The following is a 15443-nucleotide window of genomic DNA, read 5'->3' on the forward strand; positions in this document are numbered from 1 at the left end:
ATTAACTTCCCCATGCATGCAAATACACGATCATGGGCAAATGGTCCTCCACTTCACATAAGCCACATGGTTTGATAAGAGGTCCTATTTTGTTAATGCTGTAGATAATAGCTATAGTTATCTGTAGATAATAGCTATAGTTATCTTATTCTTATCCATGTTTAACAGACCAACAGTACCTCTGCAAGCCAAAAAGAAATCTCTAAAAGTGTGGTGCTCCACAAGGTGCTCATAACACAATTAATTATATGGTTGTTTCCTATGGTGTCTGTCCATATACACATGAAGACAGACAGACAGGCATACACACACACACAAGTAGTTATTATCCTAGCTTTCTGTCAAAATGATTTTTGATGGGTTTAGAATCCGTCAAAAAAAAAGGTGACATCCAGAAAGATTCTGAATCAATCATACCCCATCATCATTAGTCCTGTAGCCTGTGAGAATTGCGTTTACCCCCTCACCCTGTACTGCCCTCACCCTGAACTACCCCCTCACCCCTCCCTACCCACTCACCCTGAACTACTGTACTACCCCCTCACCCTGAACTACTGTACTGCCCCCTCACCCTGGACTACCCCCTCACCCCTCCCTACCCCCTCACCCTGAACTACTGTACTGCCCCCTCACCCTGTACTACTGTACTGCCCCCTCACCCTGAACTACCCCCCCCTCACCCTTTACTGCCCCTGTACTGCTCCCTCCCCCTGTACTACCCCCTCACCCTGTACTACTGGACTACCCCCCCCACCCTGTACTACTTTACTACCCCCTCACCGTGTACTACCCCCTCCCCTGTACTACTCAGTGGCGATTGCTGCTCTTTGGAACACGGGAAGCTCTGATAAAAATGGTCAATTATTAAATTAATATTATTAAGGTGCTATATTGTTATTTGAGGGCAAAAATTATCCCAAAACCCAGAATAGGCCAATTCTGTGTTTGTGTTGTATGTATGCTGCTGAGACCTTGAATTTCCCCTGGGGATCAATAAAGTATCTATCAATCTATCTATCTATGGCATAATGTAGCCTACACCGTCATATAGCGCGCTACCTAACTTAGCCTAAATACACAACTGAATCAAAAGCAAGTCACAAACTCTGTAACTCCACATTTCGGTTTTATTTACAGTATGCTATTTACAAAGACAAATAGAAACCGACTGTATTGCTCCCAAATTATGAGAATTTGAGCTGCAACTTGCCTTGCTTCTCGACTTCACCTGCCAACACTAACGTTAACGCATCCCTTGAACTTGAACCACTTCCTGTCAGATCGTGACATATGCTATCATACACAAAGAGTCCAGCCTCTATGCCGGTTCCTCCAATCATCATACAGAAGCTCGGCGTCCGGGCCATCCCACTGTCCCATTCACTCCCAGAGACGCCGGGCTTTCCTGGAAATGACTATTTCGTGGCGCTTGTCCAATAAACGTGTAGCTTTTCTGCACTGAGATCAGCCCACTCTGTAGTGCCATTGAAAGTCCAGTGAAGCCGAGCGTCTATGGGTTTTTTGCATGTTTTTTTGATGGATCGTGTCGTCACAGCAATGTATTACGGGTGCGAAATCACAATAAATGACCGGCAAAACCTTATTGCTGAACAAACTAGCCATGAAGATGAACATGTTTTCAGCATGTTCTAGTTGGAATATAGTAGGCTAGAAGCTAATGTAATAGTGTTATTTGATGCGATTTCCCGTGATTTTAGAGGAGGCTGAGCTTCCCCTGTAGTCTTAGAGCAATTGCCTCTGGTACTACTGGACTACCCCCTCACCCTGTACTACCCCTCACCCTGTACTACTGGACTACCCCCTCACCCTGTACTACCCCCTGAAAGTAATTGTGGTGAATAATTACTTAATATTAATCTTAGACTGGCAAACTTCAGTAAAAAAACTCAGGAATTAAGTTTATTCTGTTACAAGCAGAGAGGGTACAAAAAAATGGTCTATGGTCTATGTAGGCCTAGCCCAGGCCTGGAAGGCCTAGGTTGGCCTGTAGCCAACTTCTCCTCTCTTCCGTTCTACATCCTCCTAGTCTTAGTCCAAGTCTTATTATCTGACAAACATTGCAGTTTAGTTACTTTTAAATGCTTTAAACAAAGAAGAAAATGGTGCCAAAACAAAAATTAACGTAAACGTTAAGTTAATTTACATAACGTAAAATTATTGCTATCACCCTCACCCTGTACTACTGTACTGCCCCCTCACCCTGTACTACCCCTCACCCTGTACTACTGGACTGCCCCCTCACCCTGTAGTACTGTACTACCTCCTCACCCTGTACTGTCCCCTCACCCTGTACTACTGGACTACCCCCTCACCCTGGACTACCCCCCTCACCCTGTACTACTGGACTACCCCCTCACCCTGTACTACTGAAGATAAAGAATATGCTAAATATACTAAAATACAAATTATACTAACTAACACTTAATCTAAATCAATTCTAAAAACAGTATCCACATTGTGGTGATTAATCAATCAGAGGCGCTTGCAATGACTGAGGCAGGGCATAGTAAGGGCATCTCTGTGCATAGTAAGGTAAGGTAGGGTAAGGTGCTCTATGTGAATGTGAATGTCATGGTGATAGTGCAATGGTGATAGTGGTCATGGTGGTAGTGCAAATGAGTAAGTCCAACAGTGCAACAATGCAGAAATAAAGTAAAGTAAAGTCTGTATATCTATATATTTAACTATTTTAAGAAAAGGTAAAAGTGTGGCCACAGTTCGGCTGTGGCATGGAGGGAGGGGTTATGCATATGTGCTAATGTGCTAATATAGCATGCAACCAGTGAGGCAGAAGACAGTGGTAAAAGTGGCTAGTGGACAGACAGTATCCAAACATGGAGGGGGTGAAGAGGCAGACAGACTATGCAGAGAAGTCTATCTCTCCTCTTCCCTTAAGTGAAGCATTGAACAGTTCAATGGCCCTGGGGACAAATGACTCAGTCTGTCTGTTGTGCAAGGCAGTGAGCGAAGTCTCCAGCTGATCAGGCTCTTCTGCTTAACAATAGTGCTGTGGAGTGTGTGACACTCATTGTCCAAGATGTTGATCAGTTTGTTCAGGGTCCTTTTGTCAGATAGTGAAGTGATGCACTCCAGTTCAGCTCCCACTACAGAGCCAGCTTTCCTTACCAGCCTGTCAATTCGCCCAGCATCCTTCTTCTTTGTGCTTCCTCCCCAACATACTACTGCATAGAAGAGGACGCTGGCAACAACAGACTGGTAGAACATCCTGAGGAGCTTGCTGCACACATTGAAGGACCGCAGCCTCCTCAGGAAGTACAGCCTGCTCTGCCCTTTCTTGTAGAGTGCATCAGTGTTGGCTGACCAGTCCAGTTTATTGTCCAGGTGGAGACCCAGATACTTGTAGGTGCTAACCACCTCCACATTGACCCCATCAATGTGGACTGGTAGCAGAGTGGGCTTAGACCTGCGGAAATCCACCACCATCTCCTTGGTCTTTGAAGTGTTTAGTTGAAGGTGATTGAGTTTGCACCATTGCACAAAGTCCTCCACCAGGCTCCTGTACTCCTCCTCTTGCTCGTCCCTGATACACCCCACAATTGCAGTATCATCAGAAAACTTCTGCATGTGGCATGACTCGGTGTTGTAGCAGAAGTCAGATGTGTACAGGGTGAACAGGACTGGAGAGAGCACAGTTCCCTGTGGCGCTCCGGTGCTGCTGATCAGTGTCAGAGAGACAGTTCTTCAGTCTGACGAACTGTGGTCGCTCGGTCAGGTAGTCTGTAATCCAGGTTACCAGGTGAGCATCGACACCCATCTGCAAGAGCTTGTCTCCCAATCTAAGGGGTTGGATGGTGTTAAAAGCACTTGAGAAATCAAAGAACATGATTCTCACAGCACTTTTCCCCTTGTCTAGATGGGAATGTGTCCAGTGTAGAAGATAAGTGATGGCATCGTCCACGCCCACTTTCTCCTGGTATGCAAACTGTAACGGGTCTAGTGCATGGCGTACCTGGGGTCTGAGCATGCCTAAGACCAATCGCTCCATTGTCTTCATCACATGTGATGTAAGAGCGACAGGTCTGTAGTCATTAAGCTCACTAGGGTGTGGCTTCTTAGGGACAGGGGTGAGACATGATGTCTTCCACAGTGTTGGAACTTGTCCAAGGTGTAGGCTCAAATTGAAGATGTGCTTCAGTGGCTCCCCCAGTTCAGCAACACAGGTCTTGAGTAGCCTTGGACACAGTCTGTCAGGCCCCGCTGCTTTATTGCTGCGCAATCTCTTAAATTGGACTGTCACTTGATCTTTTGTAATGGTGAGGGGTGTAAGGGGAGGGGAGGGGGAGGGGTGCATCTGGGATCTGTGTGTCTGATGGCTGATGATAGAGGTCGTTGTCACCTCATTGTTCGTGATCGCCATGTGGGGGAGGGGTGCAAAATCCAGTGATGGTGGGGGTACGATAGCCTGTGATGATGGAGGTGAGTGTTGCACTGGTATTGAGGGGGTGTGGGGGTGGGGGCTGGGGGATGGTGGACAGACCACCGCCATTGGAGCTGGAGCAGGGCAGTCAAACCTGTTGTAGAAGTGGTTCAACTGGTTCGCCCTGTCCAGGTCCCCCTCCACAGAGCTGCTGTTCTTCTTCAGGCCAGTGATAATCTTCATGCCGTCCCATGTCTCCTTCAAGTTGTTTTCCTGCAACTTCTGTTCCACCTTCCTTCTGTAGTCCTCCTTAGCTTCCTTCAGCTTAAATTTGAGTTCCCCTTGCACGCGCCTCAGCTCTGCCATGTCCCCCTCTCTGAACGCCATCTTTTTCCTGTTAAGAAGGGTCTTGACATTGCTGGTTATCCAAGGCTTGTTGTTGGGAAAGCAGCGTACAGTTCTGGTGGGAACAACAATGTCCATGCAGAAGTTCAGGTAGTCAGTTGTGCACTGTGTGACCTCCTCTAATTCCTCTCCATTCTGTAACACACTCCAGTCAGTGCACTCGAAGCAGTCTCTCAGAGCCTCATCCGCTTCAGGTGTCCACTTCCTGAAGGTGCGTGTGGCAACTGGTAGCCTCTGTACTTTGGGCTTGTACATTGGCTGGAGATGAATGAGGTTGTGGTCTGACTTTCCCAGTGGGGGGAGGGGGTTTGCACTGTATGCATCCCTCACGTTTGCATACATGAGGTCTATTGTCCTGTTTTTCCTTGTAGGGCAGTCAACATACTGGTAGAAATTCGTGAGAGTGGAATCCAGTGTTATGCGATTGAAGTCGCCAGAGATCACAAAAAAGGCGTCAGTGTGTTCGGTTTGAAGCCTTGCGATTGTGGAGTGGATGACGTCACACACTGTATCTGGGAGAGCTCGAGGTGGAACGTAAACACAGACAGCAATTGCGTGCGAGAACTCCCAAGGCATGTAGTACGGACGGAGACTAACCACTAATAACTCCACATCCTTACAGCATACAGTCTCCTTCACTGTAACATAATTCACTGTAACATAATTCTTATTCTGTAGAAGTGCATTTTACACGAGCTTTAAGGTAAGTGTAGTATTTTTACAGTGGAGGCACCGCGCTATTGTTTAATGTTGTTTTGTTGTATTGTTGTATTTAATTGTTTAATAGCCTATTGATATTCAGGAATAGCTCAGCCAGCTCACCATTCCACCGCTGAGAGCTTACAGTAGGATCCTGTTTGCGCCATTGTACTGATCGTAACTAGTGCCTGTGCACACCCGTTAAGAAGGGGTTACATTTTGGAAGCACCGCTGGGATTCGAACCCAGGATCTCCTGTTTACCAGTGATGCAGATGACGGGTCATTAGACGAAACACCAAAACAGACATCAACAGGGTACTCACCTTATTTTTTGATGTTTGGTAGGGAAGCTCGACTCCCTGTTGATGTCTGTTTTGGTGTTTCGTCTAATGACACGTCATCTGCGTCACATTTGAGGGATGTGACAAAGATGAAAGAGGAGTTGCAAGCTGCTTACCAGCTAGCCCAAGCCTCGGTGGATAGGATGAACCAGAGCAATAAGGAGCGTTATGACCAGAAAGTGCGCCATCATAGCCTGAGTCCTGGGGATCGGGTGTTGATTCGGAATCTGGGTCTTAAAGGGAAGCAAAAGCTGGCAGACAGATGGAGCTCTTGTCCGTATGTTGTGGACAGTCAGCTTTCGGATCTCCCTGTCAGACATCCCAAGTCTCCCGGAAGTTCCGGGAGTCTCCCGCATATTGATAGCGGCCCCCTGACGCCCGCAAATTAGATAAAATCTCCCGGAATCTAGAGCGAGCGATCAAGAGCGCGCACACGAGAGGGAGACCTAAAATGCCGTGTGCATCTGAGTGTAGCGCGCACATGACGGGGGAGAGAGAGGGGTGGTGCATGTGTGTCTGAGCGCATCCAAGACAGAGAGCATCCTGATTGGCCTGTTTCGCTAAATCAACCAATCAGTTTTCAGTGTAGGCGGGCTTTTTATCTCTTTTCTCACGAACTAAATCAGTTCAGTGTAGGAACAGGAGAGTCACGGCAGAGTCAGTGCCCCCAAAAAAGTAAAATGTAAGACCCATTTCAAAGTGTACCCTTGTTTATAAGAGTAAAAAATAATGATAGGTCTAGTCTTGCATGCTGCACTGTTTGTAACAGTGTTAGCATTGCCCATGGTGGGTTAAATGATTGCAAAACTAGTGTCAATTAACGTGCATATTATCAGGCCTATACTAGATGGCTAGTTGCCAAGGCTACATGAAAAGACCAAACTGCAAGATCCACATATTTTATTTTCACAATTAGCCTACTTATTTGGTGTACTGACTTTATAGTATATATATATATATATATATATATATATATATATATATATATATATATATATATATATATATATATATATATATATATATATATACACACAGTACGGGCTTCATGATACCTCCCTGAAATGACTTTTTGCAGGTTGAGATGTCTGCCCTGTGTACAGACTGAAGCCTGTTGACGGTGCAGGGCCGGTGAAGGTGATGCACCGTAACCATATTTTGCCTCTGGGACAGGAGGTAAGATTGGGTCCTGTGGTTGATACCGCTCTAGCTTCATGTCCTAGAGCTGTGAGGCGTAGAAAGGCTAAAGAGAAGCATAGAGCTGTTGATCTTGAAGTGTTGCCTCCTGCAGTTCTTAGACAAGAAAGCTCTTCAGATTCTGAATCGGAGTTCGGCTGTGGTGCTGAGGAAGCATTGCAAAACGCTCCTCTGAATGACGCCACACAGAATTCCCCGCCTGCCCTGGAGCTGAACTCCACTGTGCCGTGTGTCCCCACTACTCCTAGTGTCCCTAGTCCAGTGCACTCACCTAATGATATATCGGTAGTTCCCTCAGTAACTGAACTCCCTATAAACTCATATAGGACGACTGAGGTTGTAGAACGGGTAAACCAGGGTTGTAGTTCTCCTGATGCTCACTCCTTAACCCACTTGGATTTAGGTCCCACAGACTCAGTACCTCCTGTAGTACGTAGGTCCCATAGGGAAAGGAAGCCTACTGACCGCTTGTCATACGGCAAGCCGGGAGTGCAAAGCAGGAACTATTTAGTAGTGTCATATAGCATCAGTGCAGTAGTTCACATGCCTGGTGGTGCAGTAGTTCTCAAGCTCTTTGCAACACATACAGACACGCCTTTACTTTTGCCATACACTTCACCTGCCATTACACCCACAGCTAGTTTTTGAGTACTAGCCTTTGTTTGTTGTTTTGGTTGTTTGATTTTAGTGTATTTCTTAGTTTGTTTTGTCTTAAAGTGTATGTGACTCAGCATGGGGGCATGCTGTATATTTGGTGGGGGGAGAGTGTAAGCACCTGCAAAAAGTGTTTGCAGTTTAGCGTCTATTCCTGTGTTTTTCCCCTGTCACTACAATGACCACAATGCTTTGTTTAAATGTTTATGTTGTGATATGGAATTCTGTATAGACCAATCAGATGTATTTGTTTGATAAGTTTTATTTGAATTTTATACTCAGCCAATCATTATTTGTTATTTGTTTATGCCCGCGAAATCGCGGGTTATGTGAAGGTTCCATCTCCTCAGAGAGAAGTCTCATCAGTCCGAGTTAGCACTGGAGAAAGAGAGGATATACTTTGCTGTCTGTAGTTTGTGGAGACCATTGGACAAGTTCATAGGCCCACTTACTCCGTAACATCGGCGCATCGTACTTGTTTACTCCTCAGGTTTATTTTCTCTTCTAAGTTATCGGTCAAGTCCTGGTCAGATTTTCCGCTAGCTATTTGTCGGTGCTATTTTGTAGCTGAAGCTATCCTGACCTGGGTGCTAGCTGACTTAACTTCTGTTGCATTCTCCTTCGGAGACAGACTCGATTTGTGCTTCGGTGCTGAGCCCACCGGAGTGCCAACCACCAACTACCTGCTGCTGCTGTTGAGGTTTGCCGGCTGACTGCAGCAACATCCTCCACCGGAGTCGCATCCTCGGCTAGCTTGGACATTGCTGCCTCCCATCCTCTGAGTCAGGACTGAGCGGAATCTCCCGGTTCTGAGTGATCGGTCGTGAGTAACGTCAACTGCATTTACACTGACACACACACACACACACACCCGGGCAGCCGTGGCCCACTGGTTAGCACTCTGGACTTGTAACCGGAGGGTTGCCGGTTCGAGCCCCGACCAGTGGGCCGCGGCTGAAGTGCCCTTGAGCAAGGCACCTAACCCCTCACTGCTCCCCGAGCGCCGCTGTTGTTGTAGGCAGCTCACTGCGCCGGGATTAGTGTGTGCTTCACCTCACTGTGTGCTCACTGTGTGCTGTTTGTGTTTCACTAATTCACCGATTGGGTTAAATGCAGAGACCAAATTTCCCTCACGGGATCAAAAAAGTATATATACTTATACTTATACATACCCGTTCTCTCGTCTCGCTTGGATTACCGGCGAGTTGGACGGCCGTTCAGCGGTTGCGGTCCTGCCGGCAGCTCAGAGAGCTGCCACCTGTGCACCAACGAGCTCCAACAGAAAGCGCTTGGGGGTTATTGTATATTGTCAATTATCATTGTATATTGTCTACATATGGTGGTTTATCTGTGTTACCGTTACCTTTTACACAGTGCATTACTGTCTGTATATATTGTATTGTCTTCCATAATGGTAACTTAACTTTTTAGCTTAAGCTAACTGTGTTGGCTAACCATTAACGTTAGCTAAAGTCCATTAACGTCAACGTTCGTTTACCCTGTTCCCCTTAGGAGTGAATTGTTTGCTCGCTGACATTTGTCAGCTATTGGGTTGTCACTTTTATTACGTGGCTATTATTATTATTAAATAAATATTTGATTATTATATTACATTATTTCCATGGCGTATTGGCAATTCATTGTGACTGCATTCACCACTAGTGTAATTACACATACATTCTATAATTCTTATTCTGTAGAAGTGCATTTTACACAAGCTTTAAGGTAAGTGTAGTATTTTTACAGTGGAGGCACCGCGCTATTGTTTATTGTATTTAATTGTTTAATAGCCTACTGATATTCAGGAATAGCTCAGCCAGCTCACCATTCCACCGCTGAGAGCTTACAGTAGGATCCAGTTTGCGCCATTGTACTGATCGTAACAAGTGCCTGTGCACACCCGTTAAGAAGGGGTTACACGTATATGAGTGGTTACTGGTCAGAGTGTCTGAATGGGACTATGTCTGTCTTACGTATATGAGTGGTTACTGGTCAGAGTGTCTGAATGGTCTCCCAGACTATGTCTGTCTTACGTATATGAGTGGCTACTGGTCAGAGTGTCTGAATGGGACTATGTCTGTCTTACGTATGAGTGGTTACTGGTTAGACTTGATGTCTTTGTTTTGGGTTGGTCTGTCCCCATGAGATATCTATGGGTTTATAATAGTTCTTAATAATTATGAATGGAGGATAGCGGCCATTGTTTTGGGTAGTTGTGTCTTTGCCGGGGCATGTCAAGGGGGTTTTCAGACTGTACCATTGGGGTTTTAATGGGGAGAGGGGTCCATCTTTGTTTTGGTGTGTGGGTGTCTTGCCGGGGCATGTCAAGGGGCTTTCAGAGTGTACCACTGGCTATTGAGTGGTCAGAGGGGGCCATCTTTGTTTGGGGGTTGGGGATGTCTTGCTGGGGTTTATCCATAGGTCTAGTTTTACAAAAGGTGTGGCCTAAGGTCATTTGCTATGCTGTGAACACCAATTCAAAATAGATTTGTTTTATTTATTTTGACACAGAAAACTTGGGCGGATTGTTCCATTACATCAGTCTAAAAGATTTCTGTCTGTCTGATAAAAAATATCTGTTAGGTTACTGATCCACCCACTCGTGAATGAGAGAAAGGGAACTTGACTGATAGCAAACCAGATGGAGACCACATAGATGGACCAGTTCCAGCCGGCGCCAAGTGCCTGTTTTTCCGGTTTAAGGTAGGCCTACCTCATTATGCTACGCTGTGTATCTTTCACTGGGAACGGGGGCTCTCCCAGCCCAGCCGCATGGGACACAAGTTCAACAACACAAGACTATGCTATGGTGTATTGATAACAACACAAGACAAGACTATGCTATGGTGTATTGATAACATGTTGCATGTTTTCTGGAGAAGATATGATGTTGTGCGGAGTTCAACTATGTAAGACTGGAGCATGGTTATCGTACTGTATGTGAAACTAATAAAAGGGAAAAAAAGGGGGGGGGGGGGGGGGGTAAACGGAACTGTGTTGCGTTAGACTAATTTTAGGGTTCTCTAAGTGCGCACATTATAACATCAGAACACCTTTTAGCTTTTTTTTTTACTCCTTAGCGATGTCTCTAAGTAGTTTGGAGAGTCTGTACGTTTTTTGTTGAATGATTGAGACTAGGATTGTATATTTGTGTCGCAATTCAGACAAGTCTCTTGTGAGTGGACATGCTAAAAGATCTGTGAACCCGACCTAGTTATGCATGGGCATTGTCCTAGCCTTTGTTTATTTACTATTTACTGACCAACCCTCCCCCCCTCGACCAATCCCCCCGCCGTTGGTCTAGAGTGCTCGAGTGGGAGGATATATTTGAGCACGGCAACATGCACATCCTATCTCCCTCACACACATGCAAAACGAGCACACAGGAACACACAAATTTCCATTCTCACTAAACATGTTGTGGTGTGGAGACACCAGACAAGATAACGATTCTTCCGCTTCATTTTGTTTTTAGATCATCTAACAGGTAAGAGCCACTCTTCATATCTAGAGCTTACATATGACATCATACGCTTTCTCAGAACTTCATGCGTCGGTTTAGTACGTCAGCGCGTCTTTTCACTGCCATTGATGATTGATGTCAGTATAAATATCTGGAAACAACTTATTGTCTGATTGTCTATTATGCAATCATCAGTATGTTGTGTCCTTGGCATTTTATTCATTCTGCAGACATTTGTAGAGGATACAGTACACTGATAATCAACTGATTTTTCTGAGAAAGTGAAAGCACATAATTCCAAATATTGCAGATTTAATTTGATGTTTGTTTCTATTAAATTAATAGCAGCAGTGGCAGAGAGTGTGCCCAAACTGGGTAGAAAATATTTTTCCAGAAAATACTTGTTTGCATAATACTTCAAATAAAGAAAAACATTTCAGCTCATTTCCATTGAGTTTCATTTCACGTCAGATGCCACTGTTGAGCCTTTTGGAGAGGTCATGGGCCTGCTGGGACGTTTCTTGCTTGAGAACGCCAGTGAAATGCTCTCAAAGGCTGTTCTGTTGTGGATGGGGTTTTTTGCCTACAAAAGTAGTGAAGTAGTGAGTAGTGTTTTTGACAGTAAATAGACTTGGTTGTTGATTGGCCGTTGTGTGAAATTCCTTACCAATAGCACAAGAAATGTAACATCAGTCCTGTGTTTATTTTCAATTAGCAGCATTATGAATGTCTGAAGGCGCCTGTTATGATGAACAGACACGCGTTTAATGCCACTGTTTTGCAGCATCATACCAGTTCATAGAATGGGTTACATTTTCGTTGGTTGATATATTATTATGGACATTTTGTGCAATGACTTTCTCAAGTACACTAAGTCTTTTTGAGCATTCCAGAAGGACTGAGTAATGAGTACTCAGTAAAAATGTGCTCTGACCTCATGTTCATAGACCCCCTTAACTAAACAACTATTAATCAAGAAGACACTTCTGCTATGTCCACTCACATTTTGAAGACATGGCATTTTCTCAGATTCACTTGTTGATCTTTATTTATAACATAAAACAGAGAGTGTTGTAGAGCATAACATGAGGAGAAAGTAATGCCTTTTGTGTGGTGCAACCGTTTTGCCCTTGAAGATGATCATTACTGAACAGGAAGGCCTAGTGCTTTTGATGGTAACACCAAAGATGGTTGATTACGAAGATACTTACTGAGAGGTCATTTCCTGTCCCAGGAAATGTATGCAAATAGGGTAGCAGTAGTACACGCCCCGCACAAGGGGGGGGGGGGCACTATCCCCCATTTATGCAGTGATCAGGCTCCCTTTTTAACATTGAGGTCTATGGCAGAATCCAAGAATTTCCCAGAATTTGTCAAAGCCTTATTTTTCTGAGCAACGGATGCACATTTCGGACACGGTATCATGATCTCCAAACCCTCCTCCCCATTTCAGGAGAATGTCGTGACAGTATGACCCTCTGGTCAGGAGAAACATTAATGAAGGTGTACACCAAGTTTATTTTGTACTCCGGTTTCTGTCTGGCGTGGAACCGAGGCGTTCAAACGTCAGTCATACGTCAGTGACACGCCCCTGTGCAGGCGGGGACTGAACCAGAGCCCGTCTCTGACAGAACTCCACTTTGCCCTCATAGACATGAACTAGGACCACCCATCTTGCTACGCATTAATTATCTTTGGTAACACTTGACCATATCGACATAAGAGTGACATGACACTGTCATGAACACGACACTGTCATGACACATGAACCCTAACTCTAACCCCAACTTGTTATGACAAAAACAGAATGTCACTTCATAACAGAAGCGTTATAAGTATATATACTATTTTGATCCCGTGAGGGAAATTTGGTCTCTGCATTTATCCCAATCCGTGAATTAGTGAAACACACTCAGCACATAGTGAGGTGAAGCACACACTAATCCCGGCGCAGTGAGCTGCCTGCAACCACAGCGGCGCTCGGGGAACAGTGAGGGGTTAGGTGCCTTGCTCAAAGTGCCGTGCCTACTGGTCGGGTTTTCGAACCGGCAACCCTCCGGTTATAAGTCCGAAGCGCTAACCAGTAGGCCACGGCTGCCCCAATTACATTATGTCATAAACGTTTATGACTATGCAATTTCTTCGCTGTTTTCTCACTTTTTGCTCGCAGGTTTCTCTGCAGAGCTCCCCCTACAGCTTCGGAGTATATTTTATGACACTCCTCAACTTTCCCTGTTCCTCTGACAACGGTTTACTCACTTTCTGCTTCTTTTCGCTGGCTCTGCCATGACGAATGTCTGAGAAACTCCATCGCTACCTTGTTCTAGCCGGAGCCTGGCGTGCATGTGTGTAATCAGGGGATGGGCAGTATTTCTGATACATATTTAAAATATGTATTTCAAATACAAAATGGTACTTTGTAATTTGTATTTTATACAAAGAAGCCTCTAATTGGTGACTGATCTTTTTTCTCTCCACTAGAATGGCTCATGAGTTGGGGATGGAGGTGGTGAAGAGTGTCCAGATCACGCTCTACCTCCTGACCATCATCCTGGGCAGTGCGGGGAACTCCGTGGTCATCTGGATGGTCGGCGTGCGAATGAAGCCGACCGCTACCAACGTGTGGCTGGTGAACCTGGCGGTGGCTGACCTGGTGTTCTGCATCTCGCGCGTCCTCACCGTCATCTCGCTCGGCCTGCACCAGTGGTCATTCGGGGTTCAGCTGTGCCAGGTGAACGGCCTGCTCAAGTACACCAACATGTTCTGCAGCGTCTTCCTCCTGGTGGTCATCAGCGTGGACAGGGCCCTGTGTATCTGGAGCCCTCTACGGGCCAAGATCATGCGCACCGTCTCCCTGTCCCGGGCGGTCAGTGCGGGTGTTTGGGTGGTGGCGCTGGCCTTGAGCTTGCCATACGCCATTAACCGCACCACTGGGCTGGACGCATACAACAACACCAAGTGCACCATGGAAACCATGGTGAGTGCCGGAGGTCGGACTGGTCTGTACCTGGTGCGGTTCCTGTTTGGATTTCTCCTGCCATTCCTGGTGATCGCCTGCTGCTACGTGTTGGCCGGGTGGGGCATCAGGCAGTCGCGCCTGAAAAGGAAGATGAAGATCCTGCGCATCCTGGTCCTGCTGGTCTCGGCGTTCTTCCTGTGCTGGGTGCCCTACCACGCCCTGCTCCTGGTCAAGATGGTCAACAGCAAGAGCCAGTGGGTGAAGCTCGGCCTGCCCGTGGCCACCGGGCTGTCCTACTTCAACAGCTGCGTCAACCCCATCTTGTATTTCTGCGTGGGACTGGACCGGCAAAAGAACTTCAAGAGCAGCATTTCTGGAGCTCTCCGCCGAGCCCTGGAGGACGACGGCATTGGCCCTGTGACCGAAGGCCAAGAGGCTGAGGGACAGGGGGTGATTTTACAGCAAAGCACAAAACCCCAGGATGTTTAATCCTTGTATTGTGTTCACATTTTGCTCCCTTTTGGACTGTTCAGGTCAATTTGACACAGGACATTATTTTGGTATTTGAAATCAATAAAAATATCTCAACTTCCAACAATAACATATGACATGAATAGTGTTAATGAATGTCTGATAGATCACTTTTAACAAAGTAAGTGACTCTTAGTCTCTTAGTAGCCTATTCTATTCCTGAATTCTGTCCCTTTCAAACTATGTTAAAATTGTGTGTTTAGCCGCTAGCATAATAAAATCAAAACACAAATACAAAATCTTATTAGGCTGTAGGTCCAAACCTATGAGTTTAAGCTTTAGTTAAAAGGTGTAGGTGTAAGGTAATTAGTCAAACAGCCATTGCATCCTGTGTAATATAGAGGTTAACAAAGATACTCTAGTTTGTAATTTCTTTTCAAATATAAATGTTGGAGACAAATGGAGTCATACCCAGGGTGCGATTTGTAGGGGGGGATGGTGGGGATTCCCCCCCCCTCTGGTTTTCCTATCCCTACCTCTGCTAAATTATTTTTATCCCCGGTGGGGACAACATTTATCCCCCTCTGCCCCTCATATTGATTAATGCTACTTCATATAAGTAAAGCGCTGCAATGTGAGAACAGTCTAGTAGGCTAGCCTACATAATAATCTGACATCAGAAACGCACCGTCACCGTCAGCGCTCATGCTGCTGACACAGTGGCTGCGTGATAACTTAATTTGGCCTTGATCGTGCAGGACATTTCAGAATGTCGAGTGTGTAATCCATCATAAATGGCTAGTTTCAATGGAAAAGTTAGCTGGACAAATGAAAGAAAACGAGAAGGATTCAGT

At 45.7% G+C, this 15443-nt stretch overlaps 1 protein-coding gene across 2 annotated transcripts; it reads left to right on the forward strand.

Annotated features, from left to right (window-relative positions):
• The first annotated feature begins 7788 nt into the window (after window positions 1-7788).
• Window positions 7789-15050, forward strand: LOC121721320 (C3a anaphylatoxin chemotactic receptor-like). 2 transcript variants are annotated; one of them, XM_042108176.1, is made up of 2 exons: window positions 7789-8519; window positions 13641-15049. In XM_042108176.1, the coding sequence occupies exon 2, from the start codon at window positions 13642-13644 to the stop codon at window positions 14605-14607; it is 966 nt and encodes a 321-aa protein (XP_041964110.1). In that variant the 5' UTR covers window positions 7789-8519; window position 13641; the 3' UTR covers window positions 14608-15049. The 2 variants fall into 2 exon arrangements, with proteins under 2 accessions (XP_041964110.1, XP_041964111.1); XM_042108177.1 differs by lacking the exon at window positions 7789-8519 and adding an exon at window positions 10994-11183 and having other exon boundaries at window positions 13641-15050.
• The last annotated feature ends 393 nt before the right edge of the window (window positions 15051-15443 follow it).

The sequence above is a fragment of the Alosa sapidissima genome, chromosome 10, assembly GCF_018492685.1.
Source record: "Alosa sapidissima isolate fAloSap1 chromosome 10, fAloSap1.pri, whole genome shotgun sequence".
Lineage (NCBI taxonomy): Eukaryota > Metazoa > Chordata > Actinopteri > Clupeiformes > Clupeidae > Alosa > Alosa sapidissima.